General features: G+C 43.3%; 1 protein-coding gene across 1 annotated transcript in view; it reads right to left on the bottom strand.

Moving 5' to 3' along the window:
* Nucleotides 1-1302: 1302 nt before the first annotated feature.
* The window catches only part of rimbp2a (RIMS binding protein 2a), a 55820-nt gene continuing 38509 nt past the window's right edge, over nt 1303-18613 (bottom strand). The window contains 18 exon segments of the mRNA XM_070924566.1: nt 1303-1548; nt 3935-4099; nt 4474-4545; nt 4714-4814; nt 4947-5115; nt 5421-5590; nt 7051-7179; nt 7627-7729; nt 8750-8896; nt 9194-9377; nt 9642-10432; nt 11069-11220; nt 12455-12478; nt 12784-13602; nt 15595-15704; nt 15810-15889; nt 16097-16254; nt 17643-17847. Of these exon segments, the coding sequence (XP_070780667.1) occupies nt 1303-1548; nt 3935-4099; nt 4474-4545; nt 4714-4814; nt 4947-5115; nt 5421-5590; nt 7051-7179; nt 7627-7729; nt 8750-8896; nt 9194-9377; nt 9642-10432; nt 11069-11220; nt 12455-12478; nt 12784-13602; nt 15595-15704; nt 15810-15889; nt 16097-16254; nt 17643-17847 (3825 nt within the window).

Raw genomic sequence — 18613 nt, 5'->3', positions numbered from 1 at the left:
ATGAAACAGAAATCCGGGAACAATGCACACCTTGGCATTTGGATTTGTAAATTTCTATGATGCTTTAACTTGGCCCTCTCTATCAACATGAGACAACAAAACTAAACAGCCCACACAGGCAATGGAGGTAGCAGCACATCACTAGATCACAGGACCAATAACTACATGGCCTCTCATTCAGAAAAACAAAAACAAAAGTGAACAAGAAACATGAAAGGTGCAAAACATGAATGCATCACATACTGCCTTACATACACACTCACACACACACACACACACACACACACAGGCACACAAAACTTGTCTTTTTACCAATAGTCAGACAAAACAGCCACCTTTGTGCAATAGGAAGACAGACACAAATAAATTTTGTCTTGAACTAGGCGTTTCATGACAGCTTGACAGCGAGGACGACAAACATTTCGGCTCCTGTTTAATTTCCAAAAATGACAAAGCACAAGTCATGAAACAACAACAACAAAAAAAAAACTGGTGTGAATCAACCTTGTAATCAAACGAGGAACGTCATGCTCATATCGTTTTCGATAAAAAGGCCACTGAGACAGCTAAGCTCGTCCGGTGTTTCTGACGTTAATGCCCTGTTGCCAATCTGCTATCCTTTTTTAAACAAAAAAAAAAATCCTTTCATCACAGAAAACTCTCACAGGTTCAAGTGGAAATGCTTCTTTTCTTTCCCACGTATGCTACCACAACCACCTCTCTATGATATTGCACTGAATAAAGCCTTTTGTGTTAGCAGCCAGCATTACTTCACAGAATGCCTCAATAACAGTGTAGTCTATTTGAGATTTTTCTTAGAGGAGTATGGTCTCTGTAGTGACATCAAAACTCCACAAAAACTGATGCTTTTGTTTTGGTGAGAAAAGGCTGTTAGAAACTTAGACGTAAGCAGATGCTTTGTCACAGCTACCCTGCTTGAAATAAATGTATAGTTCTTCTGATTAATGGTAAAGAAAAGAGAAAATTACATGTCATGAAAATCCTAGTTTTTTTTTTGTTTTTTAGTCATCCGTTGATTTAAAATACATCACAGTAATATGTTTTTGTGTCTGCAGGTGACCTCTCTTGATTTTGGCACTGCACTGTACATAATTTAGTTGATTTGTATCCATCACCAAACATGAATAATTGTATGACTGGTTATATTCAAACAGGCTCACGCAGTCCAGGAGTCAAAGCTCCCATCCTCTCTGTCATGTGTTGTTGGATCAGAGTTGATTGTATGGGTGCAATATACAGAGCCCAGCATGTGCACGTATTGTACACGTATGCTTTGTTTTTTTATTTAACAGGGGAGAGTCTCTTCAGCAGCTTCTTCCCCTTGGAAAGCAGTCCTTTCTTCTTCTTGTTTGCCAGATCTTGAGAGTCCCGGAGGTCCCGGGGGTCCCGGGGTTCCAGTGGGAGGCGGGGGCCCCTCGTAGGGCTGAGGGGCCTCATGGTGCCTGGGAGGAGGGGTCGAACAATCGGGGACGGCGCTCGGACGGGTGCGGCGTCGTTGTCGACCGTGTCGGTGGTTTCTGTGGTAACCTGAGGAGAGAAGCGGTGGGGAGGTGTGGAGGCATGGGGCAGCGTATTACAAATACATATTACTTTCACACTGCAGACGAGGCCTCTGTCGCCTGTCTGTCTGTCTGTCTGTCGTCAAAGACTTCAAACTTGTTTTGTACAAAAAGCTGAGTTCAGCCCAGTTTGAGTTCTCTGTGTAGAAATGACTTCTACATAATAATACCCCACTTATCCAATTGTCAGTGGGCTGAGGTGCATTCACTGAACACATAATGAACATATCAAAACTGACTCAAATACGTCTTACTTGCTTGATTGTACGTGTGTGACTGATTGGTTTTATCTTTCAGTGTGGAGTCATGGACATTAATGATTTGTCATTACCTCCAGCGAGTCCTGTTTGTTTGGCTGTTTGTTAGTTAAGAGGATATCTCAAATTTCTTTTCTCATTATTAAAGACGTTGGAAGAAGAAAGAGCAGTATGCAGCCATGGCAACAATTTGCAGTCTCTAACTTTAGTAACCATGTACAGAATATTAATAGGTACCATCATTATATACATATTGACTTAGAATATGATCCTAGTATTTCTATTTAGTTTTCCTTTTACATTTCATAATTAAATTAATTAGTGAAATTAAATGTAATGTCATTAAAGACATAATCTTTGTCAAACAACGCAAATTAAAGAGCAAAGTTGTGACATTTTCAGTATGAGAACTGTTTTGGGGTATGAACCATAACAATCCAGGGCCCACAGTGTCAAAATGAGTAACTACAATAATATCCACACTGAACTGAACTTAAATATTCTCGACATACTGCATTAAAATTGCCAAAGCTATCATCGGCCTGCCTGCTAATCTGTTTTACATTGACAGTAGAAATTTGATATGTTTTCACACACACATTGTACATAGAAGAAGAAGAAACACTGAGGAAGAAGCCATCAAACGTTGAGCACGACATCAGCACACCACAGAGCCGGAGAGGTCCACCATCAGTTAGGCCATGAGGGAACATACAGTACAATCATATACAGTACAACACCCAGGGACACAACTGTAGATACCAGGCTTCTCATCTAATGCAGCAACTCGATACACAGTTTGAACACTTTCAGTAAGATGATGAAATTTAAAGGAGGTCTCAGTATAGATTTCTCACACTTTGACCCAAAATCCAAATTGTCACCTTTGTCACCATTTTTACATTTCGAAATAAATATGTATGTATTTGAAAATACACCTAAACATTTTAGTACCAGGAGAAAATGACTGATCTGTCACCGTGGGGGAAAAAAAGCATTAGAGAAACACTTGACAAGTGCTTCCACAATGTAAAGTGGCACTCAGAAGCCTCTGCTGTGACCACAAGCTGTGTGCATTAGAGCCGCGAGTTTGGTATCTCAAGTTGCTGACTTACTGTACAAGGCAGACAGAGCCATTTATGGTGTGAAATGAACAATCTTCTTCTGTTTGTTTGTTTTGTTTTGCCAAGCGGGTGAGGAAAAACAAAAAAGAAATCAGATGTGGCAGCATTGTCACCGTTGCTAAAACCCACACCACTATGAAAACTGAAAAACAACAACAACACCAACGCACATGAACACAGAGTGCAAAAAAAGAATGTTTTTAATATCCAATTTTGTCTTTTATTGTTCCATTGTAACAACACAGTATGGATGTATCAGTGCTGCGATTAGCTTTGTCTCTCGAGCTCAGAGCAAACATAGCATATCCACTGTCAACAGGGCTGAAAAATAGATCTGATGTGTGTGCAATATACATAAAGAAACAAAGCCTCTTTAAGGAAATACAGCAGTCGAGCCAAGAAAGGTATTATAAAATGTATCAAGTTTGAAAAAGGCATGCTTTTCTCTCTTTTTCATCTTTAAAGTTTTCTTCTGTCAGTGTCATTGGGTAGCAATTGTTTTGTGTTAATAAAGCACTTCTTATAATTATTATTATTATTATACACAATAACCACAATTTGATTTTGTGTTTCAGTGCAAAGAGGTACCAAATTATGTTGTGTAAGGAATGAGTTGAGCCTTTTTCAAGTCCTCCTTAACCAGTGCTACATGCATAAATCACCCGCAGAGCTCCCACAGTCTATCCTCTCTCTGTCCATGTCAGGCTTTGCTTCTTCCTTTCTCTGAGACTCAGAAAGGTGTTAACACTTGACTTTTTGTCCCCTTTTCCAAAGGGTGAGGAGGAGGAGGAGGAAGGAGGGAGGGAGGGGGTTGTTAGTTTGTATAGAGTCACCACTGTCACCACATGGACAAACACACACAATGAACAGCACACAGACGGCAAGTGGAGGAAGCGAGAGACGGAAATCAAGAGAGAGGACGGAGGATGGATGAACACAGGGCCTAGCGCTGAGAGCGGCGATGATGATGTACCCGTTTGCCCTCTGAGACGGCGGCGGCAGAGTTGGCAGGGGGCCGGTTGGCAGGCTCTTCCTGGGGGTAGTGGGACGGAGTATCGGTCAGATACACCTCCACGTCATCAGGCACTTCTTCCAGGAAGTTAGAGGGAACCAGACCACGGTGGCCGTTGATCTCCCCCTGTGGACGGAGATGAGGAGGGGAGAGACTTCTGTCAGAGCCACAAGAGGCAGAACATGATATATTTCATACTGTAAATACAACATGTGGTGTATATTCACTGTTCCTTCCTGCTTCATATCTATCCTATCTAAATGTTCCTTGTAACATGAAAGCCACAAGCCTCTTCAGAATAATTTACATCGCCACTCCCTAAACCTTCTTATCTGTTTGAAAATGACTAATTTGCAGATTCATCATCTTCTGATTTGTTAAATTAAAGTTTGTTTGACACCAGCCACCCTGCCTGTAACCACTCAATGTGCAGAAATACTGCAGTTAACACATTGCTGTTAACAGATTGAACAAACAAAATATGGCCAAGCAGCACTCACATAATAGAATCCGTCTTCATCAATATCTCCAAAGACCGCCATGATGTCACCAGCACAGAAGGTCAGCTCAGCCTATCGGGAGACAGAGATGCAGAAAGGGATATACAAGGAATGAAAAGTCCACTATATCTTCATCTGTTGTGCCCATGTTTGTTAATGTCGTTATCCTCTGATACGGCACTTCCTCGGATCTCTAAGTGTGTGCGTGTTCAGCAAAGGGTCCTTAGCAGTTAGTGATACCTCGACATCAACATTGGGGGAGCTCTCTCGGGGGTCATAGTCGTACAGAGCCACCATCCTCCTCGAGGCCTGATCTCGACGTTGGCCTCTTCTGTTCTGCTCTGTAAGCAAGAATAGACGGCATTTTAACAGGAAGTATTTCAAACTTTTCAACCCCACTACTGACTCTGAAGCAGTTTCATAACTGTGCGTTCAAAGACAAGATCTTTACAGTGAGTATGTTTGCATAGTACCTATTCTGTCCACAGGGGTGCTGAGTGGCAGGAAGCCCTGTTTGATGAGCTGGTCTAAGGTCTCCTCGTCCTCTGCTCGTATCTCTGACACCATGTTGCAGGGGATCAGCCCCATCCTTCCCCTCACTTCTCCTCTGTAAAACCCATCTGTGTCTTTATCACCGTACACCTGTTGGACGAGAGAGTGAACGAGTGATGTTTAGCGCTCCCACTTAAAAACATATAAAGTACTTCTTTCACGGTGATTGGAGGTCCCTTGAGAAAAATCCCTACAGATGACTGCAGTACTGTCATGTCAGTGATTTACATGCTTTTAAGATATGCTCTAATTTCAGTAGAGGGCTTACACAAAAGATATTCAGTGTATGCTATTTTATTTTTAAATGAACATTGTTCCCTTTTCTAAAGGTCAATTCCAGAACAATATGTACAAAATTAATCTCATTATCCACCATCTTAATTGTAAACTCCCACCCTAATGATCTGCCCCTCTTTGAAGGGCAGCTCCTCATCAGCTGCGTCTGGGTTGGGGGACATGGACAGAGGGTCGTAGTCAAAGAGGGCCACAAAAATCCGGAAGGACTCCTCTGGCTCTGACTCGTCGTAGTATGTGGGAGAGCGGCGATCCCGGTCCCTGTAGCCATCTTAAACACATCAAAGACAAGCAAATTCCATCATCCTGCATCGCTAGATAGAGCAACCAATGAATGCGAGCCAACACACAAAACAGGAACTTTGGAGGAGACTTTGTTTTATGTATTTCATCAGTTTTATTTTTGTCTCCTGTAAAATTTGAGCCTGTTTGAAAACCTTGAAAATCATTTGGTGACTAAACTTGCTGCATACAGTATATGCCACTACTATGATGAGCAAGTCCGTATATATTTACATAGTGATGTATCATAGCCATGCTTCAATCATTGGAAATCAATGGGAGGATTTTTTTTTGTCTTGATAAGTCTTATTGATTTGATCAGGCAGTATTGCATGACAGATTTGATTTCCTTGTCTAGCCATATTTGTGCCTGTCAGCATGCAGGAAGAAATCTGTGGTCAGTCAACTATTATAATCATTTACTGAAGCACACACGCATGCACCCACAAACACAAGCGCACACACACTACATGTATTTTTACATTTTTGTCTATTTTTATGTTTGAATGTGCAGTGAAGAGACAAATGGACAGCAAGACAAACCATGGTGCAATACACAGACAGAGTGTGATTCATGGACATGACACAACACCAGAAACACACAAGACTCTGACATGCACGCTACAAAAAGCCTATACATAAAGATACAACTCCATATGTCTATTTTCACTTCATATAAAAAACAAAACATTAAGTGAAATCCTAAGATATAAAGCAGAAATCTAAAACTTCCCACACATTGCCAACCCTTGTAGCAGCAAGAGGTCCAAAGCAGAGATGGCAGAGTTGTTGTGGAAGCCTGTCGTTTATTTGAATTTGGCATTGCAATATTTGAAAAATGCACCAGTGTGATACTGTTGGGCCAAAGCTTTATTTTGGTGCTTGAAAATACAAGCATGATGTGAATATGCATTGGTCCCAGGCGATTGTATGCCAACCTACAGAGGGTTTGGTAATTGTATCTATGTGGTACTAGGAAAGAAAAAACTGGTGATATTTCAAACTCAAACGTCTAAAGAAAACAAGAAAGCAGTGAATGTGTAGTCATTCTTTAATGTCTACCACTAATATTTCTTTCAAAATGTCATGCATGACTGCTCTTATAACAAGTGTAGTAGGTGTGGTTGTACCACAAAGGGAAGGGGTTTAGCAGGCATCTGGAGTTCAGTGCAGTGAGTGAGGCATTCTCTGAGCAGTCAATCAATCATTTATCATCTGCAACTGTGGAAACGTTCATCCTGGACCCCAGGTATGGCTTGCCAGTGGGTCCACCATTTCAGTGCAGTGCAGTCATGCTGTTCAACTGTAAGCATAATAATAACTATTATTATTTAAGACAGAGAAACAGGCACTTGCAAGTGTCCACAGCTACGTCTTGCCATTTGCCAGTTGCTTGTGGCATTTTTGTTGCCATGCTGTGGTGGTAAAAACAGGACTGCAGGCACATACCATGGGGAGACCTGGTGCCGCCCATGTGCCTGCGGGATGACCACGTCTTGTGTCGAGCTACTCTGCCATAGTAAACATCCTCGGTGATGGGGGAGAGGTTTCCCTCACTGTTATTCTCAGAGGTTACCTCTACAGGAAACACCAATTAGAGGGTGATGGGGTTACAATGCAAAGCTCAACATTCCCCTCCAAAAAGGTTAACCAAAGATTTGTGGTGCCACCTAAAGCTTCTTATTTGTAATCACAAATACGCACAGGAAAGCAACTATGAAAGCAAAACTTCTATGGCAAAACTGTAATGACTGTCAGATTCTTTATCAGAGTAGATTAACGCATCAACGGAAATTGTCAGCTTGTTGCATCATAATAAGTTCTACAAGATCAAACTTATGTTCAGGTAGTGAAAGGCATGAGCATGGTTCACAGACACAGAGGTGATCTGGAGACACAGAGAAGCTCATGAAGGGTTTAACAGAGCAACAAACACTACTGTTCTATGGCACAGAAAACATAAAAATCATTAAATAAAGGATTCTCCCCTCTGCTCTCTCTCTCTAACCCCCTGCCTGTACTGACCAATGGAGGGGACCATTAGCGGTCGTCTCTGAGGCTGTGGACCGCCATGATGAATTCTTCTCCCGGTGTCCCGGTCGTGACGGCCTCCAGCAGGAGTGTTTGTCTGAAACGCACAATAAAACACAGGAAACATTCACAAACATTAAACATTCTTGCTCACCGACACATGGACATACTCGCAAAAACAATATGTGGAAAAAAACATCGACATACTCGTACAAATTGTATGTAAACAAAATCATGCAGCACTCACAGGCAGGCACACTGAAACACAGACGCATAGACGCACACTCAAACACACACAAGCCCACGGGAAATTTTAACATTCCAAAATTAAATAAATACTAATAACATACTACTGAATTAAAATGTGTCAAAAAAAATGTGTAAAAGAAAAGAAAAAAAAAGAAAGAAAAAAAGTAAGGCCTTGTCAGTAAGCACCGTCTCTGTTACTGTGTTGTCTCCTTTCACAGTTCAAACCCAGCCTCTCCCTGTGTCTCTCTCCAACGTGCTGAACACATTCAAACCCCGGTTTCTCTCTCTCTGTTTCTCTCCATGGTGCCGAAACATTAAAAGGTGCTTTCAGACAGCGAGCCTGGCGAACTCAATGTTCTGTACTTTCAATCTGCAGCAGCCGTCGTGGCTCCAGGCTACCTCTGATCCTACTAATAGCTTGTACCACACACACCACAGGCTCCTGTTATCCACCTAGTATGATCTCATCACATACCTAAATAGCGAGGATTGCGGCTTAAAATAGAGGAAACTGTAAAACTGCAATATCACATAATTAGAATAGAAGGTTTTGCTACCTAACATGGTCCAGACTGGACAATCAAACTCGGAAGTTGTTGCTCCACCGTTTCTGTTGAAATGCTGCCTGAAAGCATTAAAACCCAGTCTGTCTCTCTGTTTCTCTCCATGGTGCTGAAGCATTCAAACCCAGTCTGTTTTTTTTTCTATAAATTTGAATTAAACTCAGCACACACACTAACAACACATACCAAATGCAAGTCAAGGCAGCAGTCTCAATTGAAGTATCTGTGCCTGTGCAGTTCACTAAATAATAATAAATTTGGGTGGTTATGACTCTTGGGTTTAGAATAAGTGCAAAGAACTGCACCTTGGGTGTGTTGTGCGAGTTGCGTCGGCGTCCCTCTTCCAGCTGCATCTCAGAGTACAGCTCCTCCTCATCCTCTTCCATGATGTCAGACAGGTCAGAGCCCCGGCTGCTTTCGCTGTGATAATCTTCATTGTGACTATAGTGAGGCTTTTAGCAGTCACACACACACACAAACACAAACACACAGACGCAATTGTTTAAGTCCACATACATACATACATGCAAACACCAAACACACATGGATGGGCGGACACACGCACGTGAACACACACACACACACGCACACACACACAGACACGAGGCAAAAGGAGTGTATGCATGCAACCACCCAGACATGCATGCACACACACACATCCAAACATACACACACTTATGAGGCTTTCTATTCGAAAACACACTGGGGCTGAAGTTCAAAAGATTCATCACTTATCATGTTGTTCTTACCGGCCTCCCCAGCTCAGAGCCTCTGAGGAACTCATCGACTGAGGGTCCTCTTCGGCGGCCATGCGCAAAGCCTTCTTCGTCTTCCTCTTCCTCATCAGAGTGATGCTGGTGAAATGAATGACCCTGCTCTCCGTATCTGCCCTGCCTCCTGTCCCCCTGAAAACATGGTTGGAAAGTGAGGAAAGTGAATAACAGAGACAGGGGGAGGACAGTGGTACTTTATTACTGTTGGTTACTGTATTTTGCAGTATTTTGATAACTTGATCTTTCATCATTTTGACTAGTTTGACACAATCTGCTCTGTCTTTATGGTATACTGACAGTCATAGGAAGCTAAATATCCTTTTGCACACAATCAATAGCTCCCTACATATACACGTACAATCTCCAGCCCTTGATTTACAAGTGTTATTAAGTTCAAATTAAATGGCAAGATTGGATTTAGCATTTCCATTTCCATCAGACCTTGCCACTTTCAGCTGCCACCCTCTGTGCTGCTTCTCGGGCGATGGCTTTGGCCACGGTGTCCGGGATAAGCGTGCCTCTGGGCTGTGGGAGGATCCTCTGGGGGGACGGGGAGCGTGGATTGGCAGGGGGCGGGGCCTCAAGGGTGTGGCCTTGCATGGGCACAGGAGGCTGGGAAGAGGGAGAGCGTGGGGGGTCCCAGCCAGGCTGGCCAGGTGGAATAGCTCCCCCGTGGTGGGCCACGTGCTCTTTGGCATCCAGGTCTCTGGCACATACTGGTCTCTGAGGTATAGGGTGGTGTTGGGGGTGGGGTAGCAGAGGCAGTTGGTGCTGGGGCCTGGGACCTTGGTGGGGCGGTCGAGGCTGAAGATGTAGGGGTTGAGGATGTGGGGGTCGAAGCTGGGGTTGCGGTGGTCCACCTGGATGGGGAAGTCTGGGATGGGGTTGAGGGTGTGAGGGATGGGGTGGGTGTGGTTGTCCATGTGCCTGGGGTGGAGCAGGAAGTTGAGGTGTCGCATGAGGATGGTGAGGGGATTGGAGGTGGGGTTGAGGATGGGGGTGAGGAGGGGGGCCTGCGTGGGGGTGCATTGGTGGCGGCAGGGGAAGCGCAGGTAGAGGCACGAGCAGGTTGTTTGGAATGACGGCGACTTGGGAGTCCTGGGATTCTCCCTGTACTGACAGCGTCCTCACGATGACTTCTCTGGCCTCCAGGCACTGAATCCTTGTCAGCTCGACAGTAACGTAGTCTGCCATTGGGTACAACACCTCTGCTATCTGGATTCAAAAAGATAAAATAAAAAGTCAACATCAACAAAAGCTGTATAATCAAAGGCTAAGATGGGAAAATAGTTAGTGTCCTCTTTGTTCTCGTCAAAGCTCCCTCACACTGCTCAATTTCGCTCTAGTATGTGAAGCACATAATAAGGCAGAAGACATTATGCTGCCAAAGTTTCAAAACACTGTGTTGATTTACTTTGGCAGTCACCAGAGGGAGTGAGAGACCTTTCCAAGACATTCACAGGTTCCAGATTGAGAGTCTTGCACTGAACATGAATCACAAGTAGGTGGCACTGCTGTGTGCACGGAGGGCGCTGATGACATAATGCTAACTCAACAACAGAGGCTATTACCCCCCCATCTGTGATGTATGTTCTCATGTTTCAGCTGGATTAAATATGATTAAACAACTCACACAGTGTTTTGCATACTGTGTCTGTGTACTGCATGTAGGCCTTTGAAATATAGATCCCATTTGCTGGTAAATTCTCCACAAACCGGTCCCTCTGTACTATACAAAGTCACTTATCCCCCCCTTCAGCCCAAGATGAGCTCCTCACCATACATTTGAACAGAGTGAGCTAAAATAAGGATATAATCTTGGTCGGTAATAAATAACACTTGCTAACTCACCCTCTGTCCTTTAGTGCAGACTGCGTAGCCAACAACATTTGCCCCATTAGATGTGCCTGTGGGAGAGAGGAGGGGGGGCTTCCAGCGGACCTGTAGGACCCCTGGAGCCTGCCCACAGAGCACCTGTACATCCTGGGGAGGCTGTGGAGGGCCTGGGGGGGGGGGGGGGGGGTGAGAGAACAGGTATAAGGGAAAAAATGTAAAAAGAAATGTATGTAATGATTTACTGTTTTAATATCATTAATACACACACAAGAGGAGGGTGTGAAGCATTCATCAAATGCACAAGTTGGCACACACATAACCATGCACAGAAATGCCCACATACAAGAGGGGGGGGTGGGGGGGTGAGGTGGTGGGAGGAGTCAGGAAACAACAAACTGGTTCATTCATAATTTGCCTGGAAGATCTAAATTTGTGGAAGAATTACACCTTATTTAGACTTAATCAAGATACCCAGTTCATGCGGATATTTGTGATAATGTGAAATTACTATTGGTGTGTTTAGAAAAAGTAATTTAAGTATATGATAAGTTATCATGGTGCTACACTAACATTGGCTAATCTAAAATACTGCATAATCAAACTGAGTTGTGAAATGAAATCCCCTTAGTGTAGTAGTATTTATTTAAAACTATATTTTCATTATGTATTATAGCATATTTTCAGTCTGTATTCCTCTGGTCTAGTACTGTATCATAAGCTCATACTACTCTTTATGAGAGGAGAAAAAATTAAGGTGAGATAAAACAATGTGGGCGTCTAGGCCTCCTGAGAGAAGCACTGTTGTCTCCACATGCAGGACACAATCCAGAGAGACTGACTACAGCCCGTTCTTTGTCTTCCACTCTCCTGGATCACTAGATAAAACATGCACAACCGCATTCAAACAGAAGCAAATGCACACTCATACAAAATGGTCATTTCAGTGAGAAGTGGAGTGGACTGCTTTATATAGCACTGGTTACTACAGGCTAGGCTATAGGCTGAGGAAATGACTCATCAGAATAATTAAGGATCATATTTTGTGATGCGTGGCCGTTCTCTAATTAGTGATGTGCTCAGTGCAGGAAGCAAACTTGGGCAAAATTGCATTTGAATTTGGTTTCAATAAATGCATGTTTAAATTTCAAAAGATACACGAATGACAACATTGTTTGTAGATGAAAAATGTGTTTCAATCTCTAAAAAAATGCAATTTTCCCTTAACTGATTGCTCATATTGAACACATATAGCATATTCATCCTCAGTTTCGTGACTATAACCCTCTTCCAAAAGTATCATAGCACTAATGTCACCTCTGCCCATTTGTTTTAAACAGAAGGAAATCATTTAGTGCTGAGATATATGGGAAACCCAGCCAAGGACTGATGTTTCATTCTGACCTGTTCTGCAATATGGTGTTGGACCTAGACAGAATACAATACACAACAATGGCATGGTAAGGCAATGCTGTACTGTACTCTTCTACAGCACAGTGCAATAACCTAAAAATTGATATGGCATTATGTTACATATCTGAGCTGGCTTAGAGTAAAGTGAAATAAACAGAGTAGTAGCAGTCTGAACCTGCATCTGTCCTTCACACCGACTACAAGATAGTTTAAAACATGTATAAAAGCAAGCAGAGACAACTACTGACAACCATCTGCTATGGAGCTATGCATATATTATTGATAATGTATCTCTATGTATAGAAATGAGCTTTGCTGACCTGCAGCCTGAGTGCAGAACTCCACGCCAGCTTCTTTCCTCTCTCTCTGCTCCAGCGGCAGTTGCCATGGCACCTGGTGGGGCTGTGCCACCACCGTCACTTTGTACACCGTCAGGGGCTTCAGGTTGAGGAAGCGTAGTCTGTACCTTCCCGGCTTTACCACCGCGTGTTCTACCCCGTCCAAGAACACGGTGTGACCATAGTTACTGTTGCTAGGCAACCAGGAGAGCTCGGCAGTGTCACGCTGGATGTCATCCACCCGCAGGCCGCATGGCGCCACCACCACGTTGGCTCCCACCAACACAGTGCAGCGCAGCTCGTCTGACAAGCCCCGGTCCGTGACACTCTGCACCGACACGCGATGAACGCAGCCGTCCAGGTCCAGCTTCTCCAGCAAGCACTTGGTCCGGCCACCGTACACTATACTGGCACGAAGCTCCCCGTCTACCAACACATTGTAGCCAGAGATGTTCCCCCAGCACAAAGGCACTAGTGGAGGCTCCCAGGCCACAATGACGCTCCGTGCCAGCTGCTTGATCAAGGAGATCTTTCGGGGATAAGGCACAACGTCTTCAGCCAGGTCCTCAAGGTCCAAGGGCCCCCCTGTCCCATTGCTACAGGGAACCAAGGCGTTAGCTGAGCCCAGGAGGCCATCCTGGGAGGAACCTCCATCCACTGCCATCAAGGCCAGGGGTGTATGGTCCAGTGGGCCCAGGTCTTCCCCTCCCTCCCCAGACTGAATCGCTGGTTTTTCCTTGTCCTGGACAAACTCCACAAAGTTAGAAGGAACAAGTCCTCGCTGGCCATCCAGCAACTCCCCTGCGACACAGAAAGAAGTAGAGAGGCAGGTGTTGAAAATAAATAACCATCTTCATGTTCATGTTGAAGAAAAAAGCCCTAATGCCCACTACCTGAAAATACCCTTTTAACAACTGTCTCTATAGGAAAACACAACAGTCCCTCTGTGATGCATCCTGCAAATGTTAAAATTAGGCTTCGCTTATGGTTCCTTACAAGACAAAAAGAAAAGGAAAGCTGTAACTTGAACACACATAATCATCAGTGAGAGCTCTTTTCCTTGTGGGGTGGGAATGAGTCAGTCAGTGAGAGGTGGGAGATATGTAAACATACAGTATGTGCTATTCCCTAAGATGTAAGATTTACCACTGCTTCTCTGATGCTATCTTTTACACTCCCTCCAGTAAACACAGAACTGAAAAAACCTTTTCAACATTTCGAAGAACTTGAACTTTAGTTCGCTGCTTTTGAACACTTCCAGGAACACCCCTGAGCATTGTAGATGCTGCGGTCAATGCAGAAAAATAAACATCTTACATTTGCACAGTAGTTTTTTCCCAAAGGGCAGAAGTTTGTCTTCAGAAAAGTTCCCCATCATCTTGTCCTTCAATCCCTTTTTCCACAGAGGCCTAGGAGACCTTAAGACCATCTGTGTGTGTCTGCGTATTTGTGTGCGGGTGGGAGTGTGTGTCTTGTTTGTGTGTGCTGATGATTAAGCTGAGCCCTGCTGGATTAGTCATCAAGCTAAAAGGGACCAAGGTCCCATCTTGACAACAGCTTGGTCTGAGGCCCGAGTCTCCCTCCTGCGTGGTAAATACGAGGCTCCTCCACGATGCCATGCAATCTCACCGCCCACAGCTAATGAATCATTGCAGCTGAGTACTACTGTGTCTGTAGCGGGCTGCGCTGTCTGCAGGATTGCTAGCAAGGGGGATTAGGATTGCCTCTGATGGAGAAGCCTTCATAATTCTAAAGAGATTAGACAGAGAATCACTCCAATCACTAGTTATAAAAAGTGTACAGGATTTTTTCTTGTCAACACGGGTGAACTGACACAGACTACACTTACATACAGGTGTAGCCACAATAATGAAAGATTACCAACTTTAAAATGACTAATAAACAAATAAAACACACAGATACAAAAGTGGGTCATAGCAGGTCAGCTGGATGATTTGGTTGACTAGAAAAGAGATCTGGCAACTTTAATATGCAAGCTTTCAAAGCCACATTTGACAAAATGTAAATCATGTGGTCATAAACTGAAGGTAGCTCAGTCAAAAAAAACTGCAAAATTATTTGATATCTCAAAGGGAACAGGTAACAGGCAATACAAATACACTGCGCTGACAAAGAGGCCGCAAGGTGAAAACAACCAGCAAGGATATGACAGACATAATATAGTGTGAGGGGGACAAATGCTGCAACTGTCATGCCTCCGAACAAGAGCAGTATTTGGAGCAGTGTTTACAATGATGGTTACGTCAGCATTATTGTCATGTCTCGCACACAGGCTACAAAGTCAAATAGATATACTGAAGAGTGACTCGGAAGGGTACAAAATACATCATGGACAGCTTGTAATACAAGTCATTGTACATATACTATACATATAGCCACAATGCACAGTAACATTTTACTGAGGATGTTGAGGGGATTTAGATGCCAAAGAGAAAACTGTAAATAGAACAAAGTCACTGGGGGATCACTGTGAGCTGACACACACTTCTTGGCATTTTGTCTCATTGTGAGATAATTAATACGAAATGATGCACTCGCTTGTTGTGACTGTCAAGCAGTCTCTGCCACAGCAGCAGACAGGGACTCAGGCAAAATCATAGACTTGAAAAGCAACAAAGGACACCTCCTGCTGTACTGTAATCTTTGATGTTTAGATGGCAATATTTTATTTACTTTTACTTTTATTTAAGACTTTTGTCATTTGAGCAGGTGCCTGAGCTTGATGCTGACATTATTTTCCGCGTCATCTCGGAGTCTTGTTTTACTTCTTACCTTCATAGAAGCCATCGTCGTCCATGTTTCCATACACGTACAGATACTTTCCAGCCACAAGGGGGAGTTCTGCTTCAGGATGCTCATTTGGTCCATCGTAAGGGTTATAACTGAAAGGATAAATGTCCACTTTTTAAAGTTTTCACAACAGCAGCTTTTTTTTATGTCATTTGAAACTCAAAAGTAAACAGACTCCTGAAGCTGGTCTCATTCACCTGTAACGGGCAGTGCAAAGGCGGACCTGGCCTGTGTAGCGAGGCTTGGACCTGGGTGATGGGCTGGCCTCATCCTCCATCTATAGATTGACAACAGAACCAAAGATAAATGTCATTCACATTTGCATGTTCTATTCATAATTAAGATTCAACCCAAGAGTGAGCAAAGTTAACTACTAAGTTTAAGTATATGACTACATAGGTCAATATAACGAGGGTAATGTTGAGAGCAGTGAATACAGGTATTAATGTGATTACATTTAGAATGTGGTGTCACTCAGACCCACCTCTGAGGGGGTCAGCTGTCGAGGGCTGCTGGGGCGGGCCTTTGTCACGGTGCTGGATTTGACAGACAGCAGTTCTGGTCTCTCTCTGTCTCCAGTCTGTGGTGTGCAGGGCAAGAACTGGGAGATCAGAAGCGGCGTGTTTGCCGCGCTCTCATCGCCTGGGAGACATTGATTTCCATAGCAAATAAAGAGCAACTGTCATTCCTTCTGCACCCATTTGCTGCTCATTGCACAGCCATTGATCTCCTGTTGAAGCGAGTGTACAGCAAACACTCTTCGTGGCAAAGGCTGTTCCACCCCCATCAACACCTCACATCGGCAATGCATTTGTCCTTAAATACCACTCAGGTCCTCAGGGGAAAAAAACACACTTGAAAGGAAATGCAGGAAATACAAAATAGAAAACTGCAGTCTCAGAGTGCGAACAGCTGAATTCCTTGAGGAAATTAAAGTAAGTCAACAACATGAATCCGCTGTATCATCGGGTTCTTGTGGTTTGTGAGTGAGTAATATTATGCATTAGCACAAAAGCATCAGCGAATCCCCCCTGTGTTTCAAGTGAAGAGAAAGATAAAACCAGCACTTCAAAGACCTTTGGTCTGTGCCAGACTGTATAAATCTACATCGCTGATATGGCTGTATCTGCTGGCGCTGCAGGTTGCAGTACGTCTCATTAGAATACTAATGTGTTAAACCACATTCATGTCATACATCAGGCCTGTGATCAATTAGAGTAGATATTGATCATGAATAAGCAGTATTTCCATTAATGGTGTCCACCTCTGGCCAGGAGTGAGCTGATCCAGCTATTATGTGAGCTGTCTGGGGATTAGATCACTCTCATTTCATTCTGATCAGAAGCCTTTTGATCACATGTAATTTGGTGGATGCTTTTATCTGGAGTGTCTCGAGTGCATACATTTTTTAGAATGGGAACTGGCAGTGGACCATTTAACCCCCATTGTCTTATTAACATTTTCTTACTTTTAAAAGAGTACGCCACCGATGTGTAACATCGTGAAAAAAAATAAAGTATCAAAATCAATGCAGCAGAACCAGAGATATCGTCCTTTTTATTTCATGCACTTCTTCTTCCTTGTCAAAACCGGGCGCCTACATTACCCGCAATGCAACTCAACAAACAGTTTGGTTTGATGTAGCCTCGAGCTGCTAGCTTCAAGCACAGATGAGGAGTGGGCTACAGTCTCAACCAGTGTTTGATTTATCAGATTTCCCGCAGCTCCCTCTGGAGCTTCATACAACTTTTTTTACATGTGCAGTGGCTATCCCCAAGACCTGTTAACAGACTTTGATGTGTAAAATCAGTGGAGTTCCCCTTTAAAAAAAACAGTGCCACACTCAATATTGAGTAAAGATAAAAGAATCATAATCAAACTACAATAAACCATCACAATAAACACTACTATCACAACTACTATTACGATAATAATGGTAAATTGCAGAAAATGTAAAAGATGAAATACGTAACCATTTTTTTCAATTGCTCCAAACTGTTTTGAAGGATGAGCTGAGACCACTGACCCACCTGTCTCAGGCTGAGCTTCAAATCCAACGCTGACTTGAGGGAGTTGCTTCTCTGGTGAGAGGGGGATCTGGGATGTGGAAGTGGAATTAATTTTAAGGATGTCCACAGTATCGGATTGCAAACGGAAATTCAGCAGCTCTTTGGATAGCTGGTGGTAGTGTTCACTCTGTGACCTGCATTTCTGCTCCAGGTCACGAACCTTGACCTTTGACAGACAACGAAGAGAGCAGAGAGGGTGGTAATGGCCGAAGGGAGGGAGGGGGTGAAAAAAAAACAAGAGAGAGCAGAAGGTAAAGAGTGAATCATGATGGAAAATACACTCAAACACACAAAGCATGGAGTGAACTTCATCACATGTAGTGTTCAGATAAGAATCCTCTGAGGAATAGCCAGTGCTTTATCTATTGATGCTGATCAAACACAGAACCAATTAGAAAATGATCCCTAAAGAGACTTTTTTTGAGCTTATATCAGCACGTTATATTGAAACCACTGCAGTCTAATCAAAGCATATGGAGGTGTAGAGTCATCTGCACTGCTGCAGCTGCTGATACATAACACTGCTAAACTCTGATAACAAAGCCATAGCACTGCAAAGACTTAAGAGGATTATAAAACTTACAGTATAGACATTAAAGACGTCATATCATAGATATCATATCAGAGGAAGTCAAGGAAGATGGATGGGGCGTACAGTGAGTATAGTAGTGCTCAATCTCATTCAGTGCACATATGGATTCTCAATTTGCACAAAATACCCACTAAAGGCTTTGAAAGCTTTAGTGATTTGTTGAAAACTCACACATGAAACTAATCAGGGAGGAAAATAAATACCTGAAACATTCTGTCCTTATTGTTCTGTTCAGACAAAAAAGGAAAACAGGAAAAAAGTAAAGAAGAAAAATTAAAAGAAAAAACATACTGAAGATAGAATGAAACACCAGTAAATGCCATTCTAATCGATGCAAAGG

Source organism: Enoplosus armatus, chromosome 18 (assembly GCF_043641665.1).
Source record: "Enoplosus armatus isolate fEnoArm2 chromosome 18, fEnoArm2.hap1, whole genome shotgun sequence".
In the NCBI taxonomy this organism is placed as follows: Eukaryota; Metazoa; Chordata; class Actinopteri; order Centrarchiformes; family Enoplosidae; genus Enoplosus; species Enoplosus armatus.
Note: the sequence above shows the minus strand (reverse complement) of the source record. Positions and strands in the feature narration are given on the sequence as shown.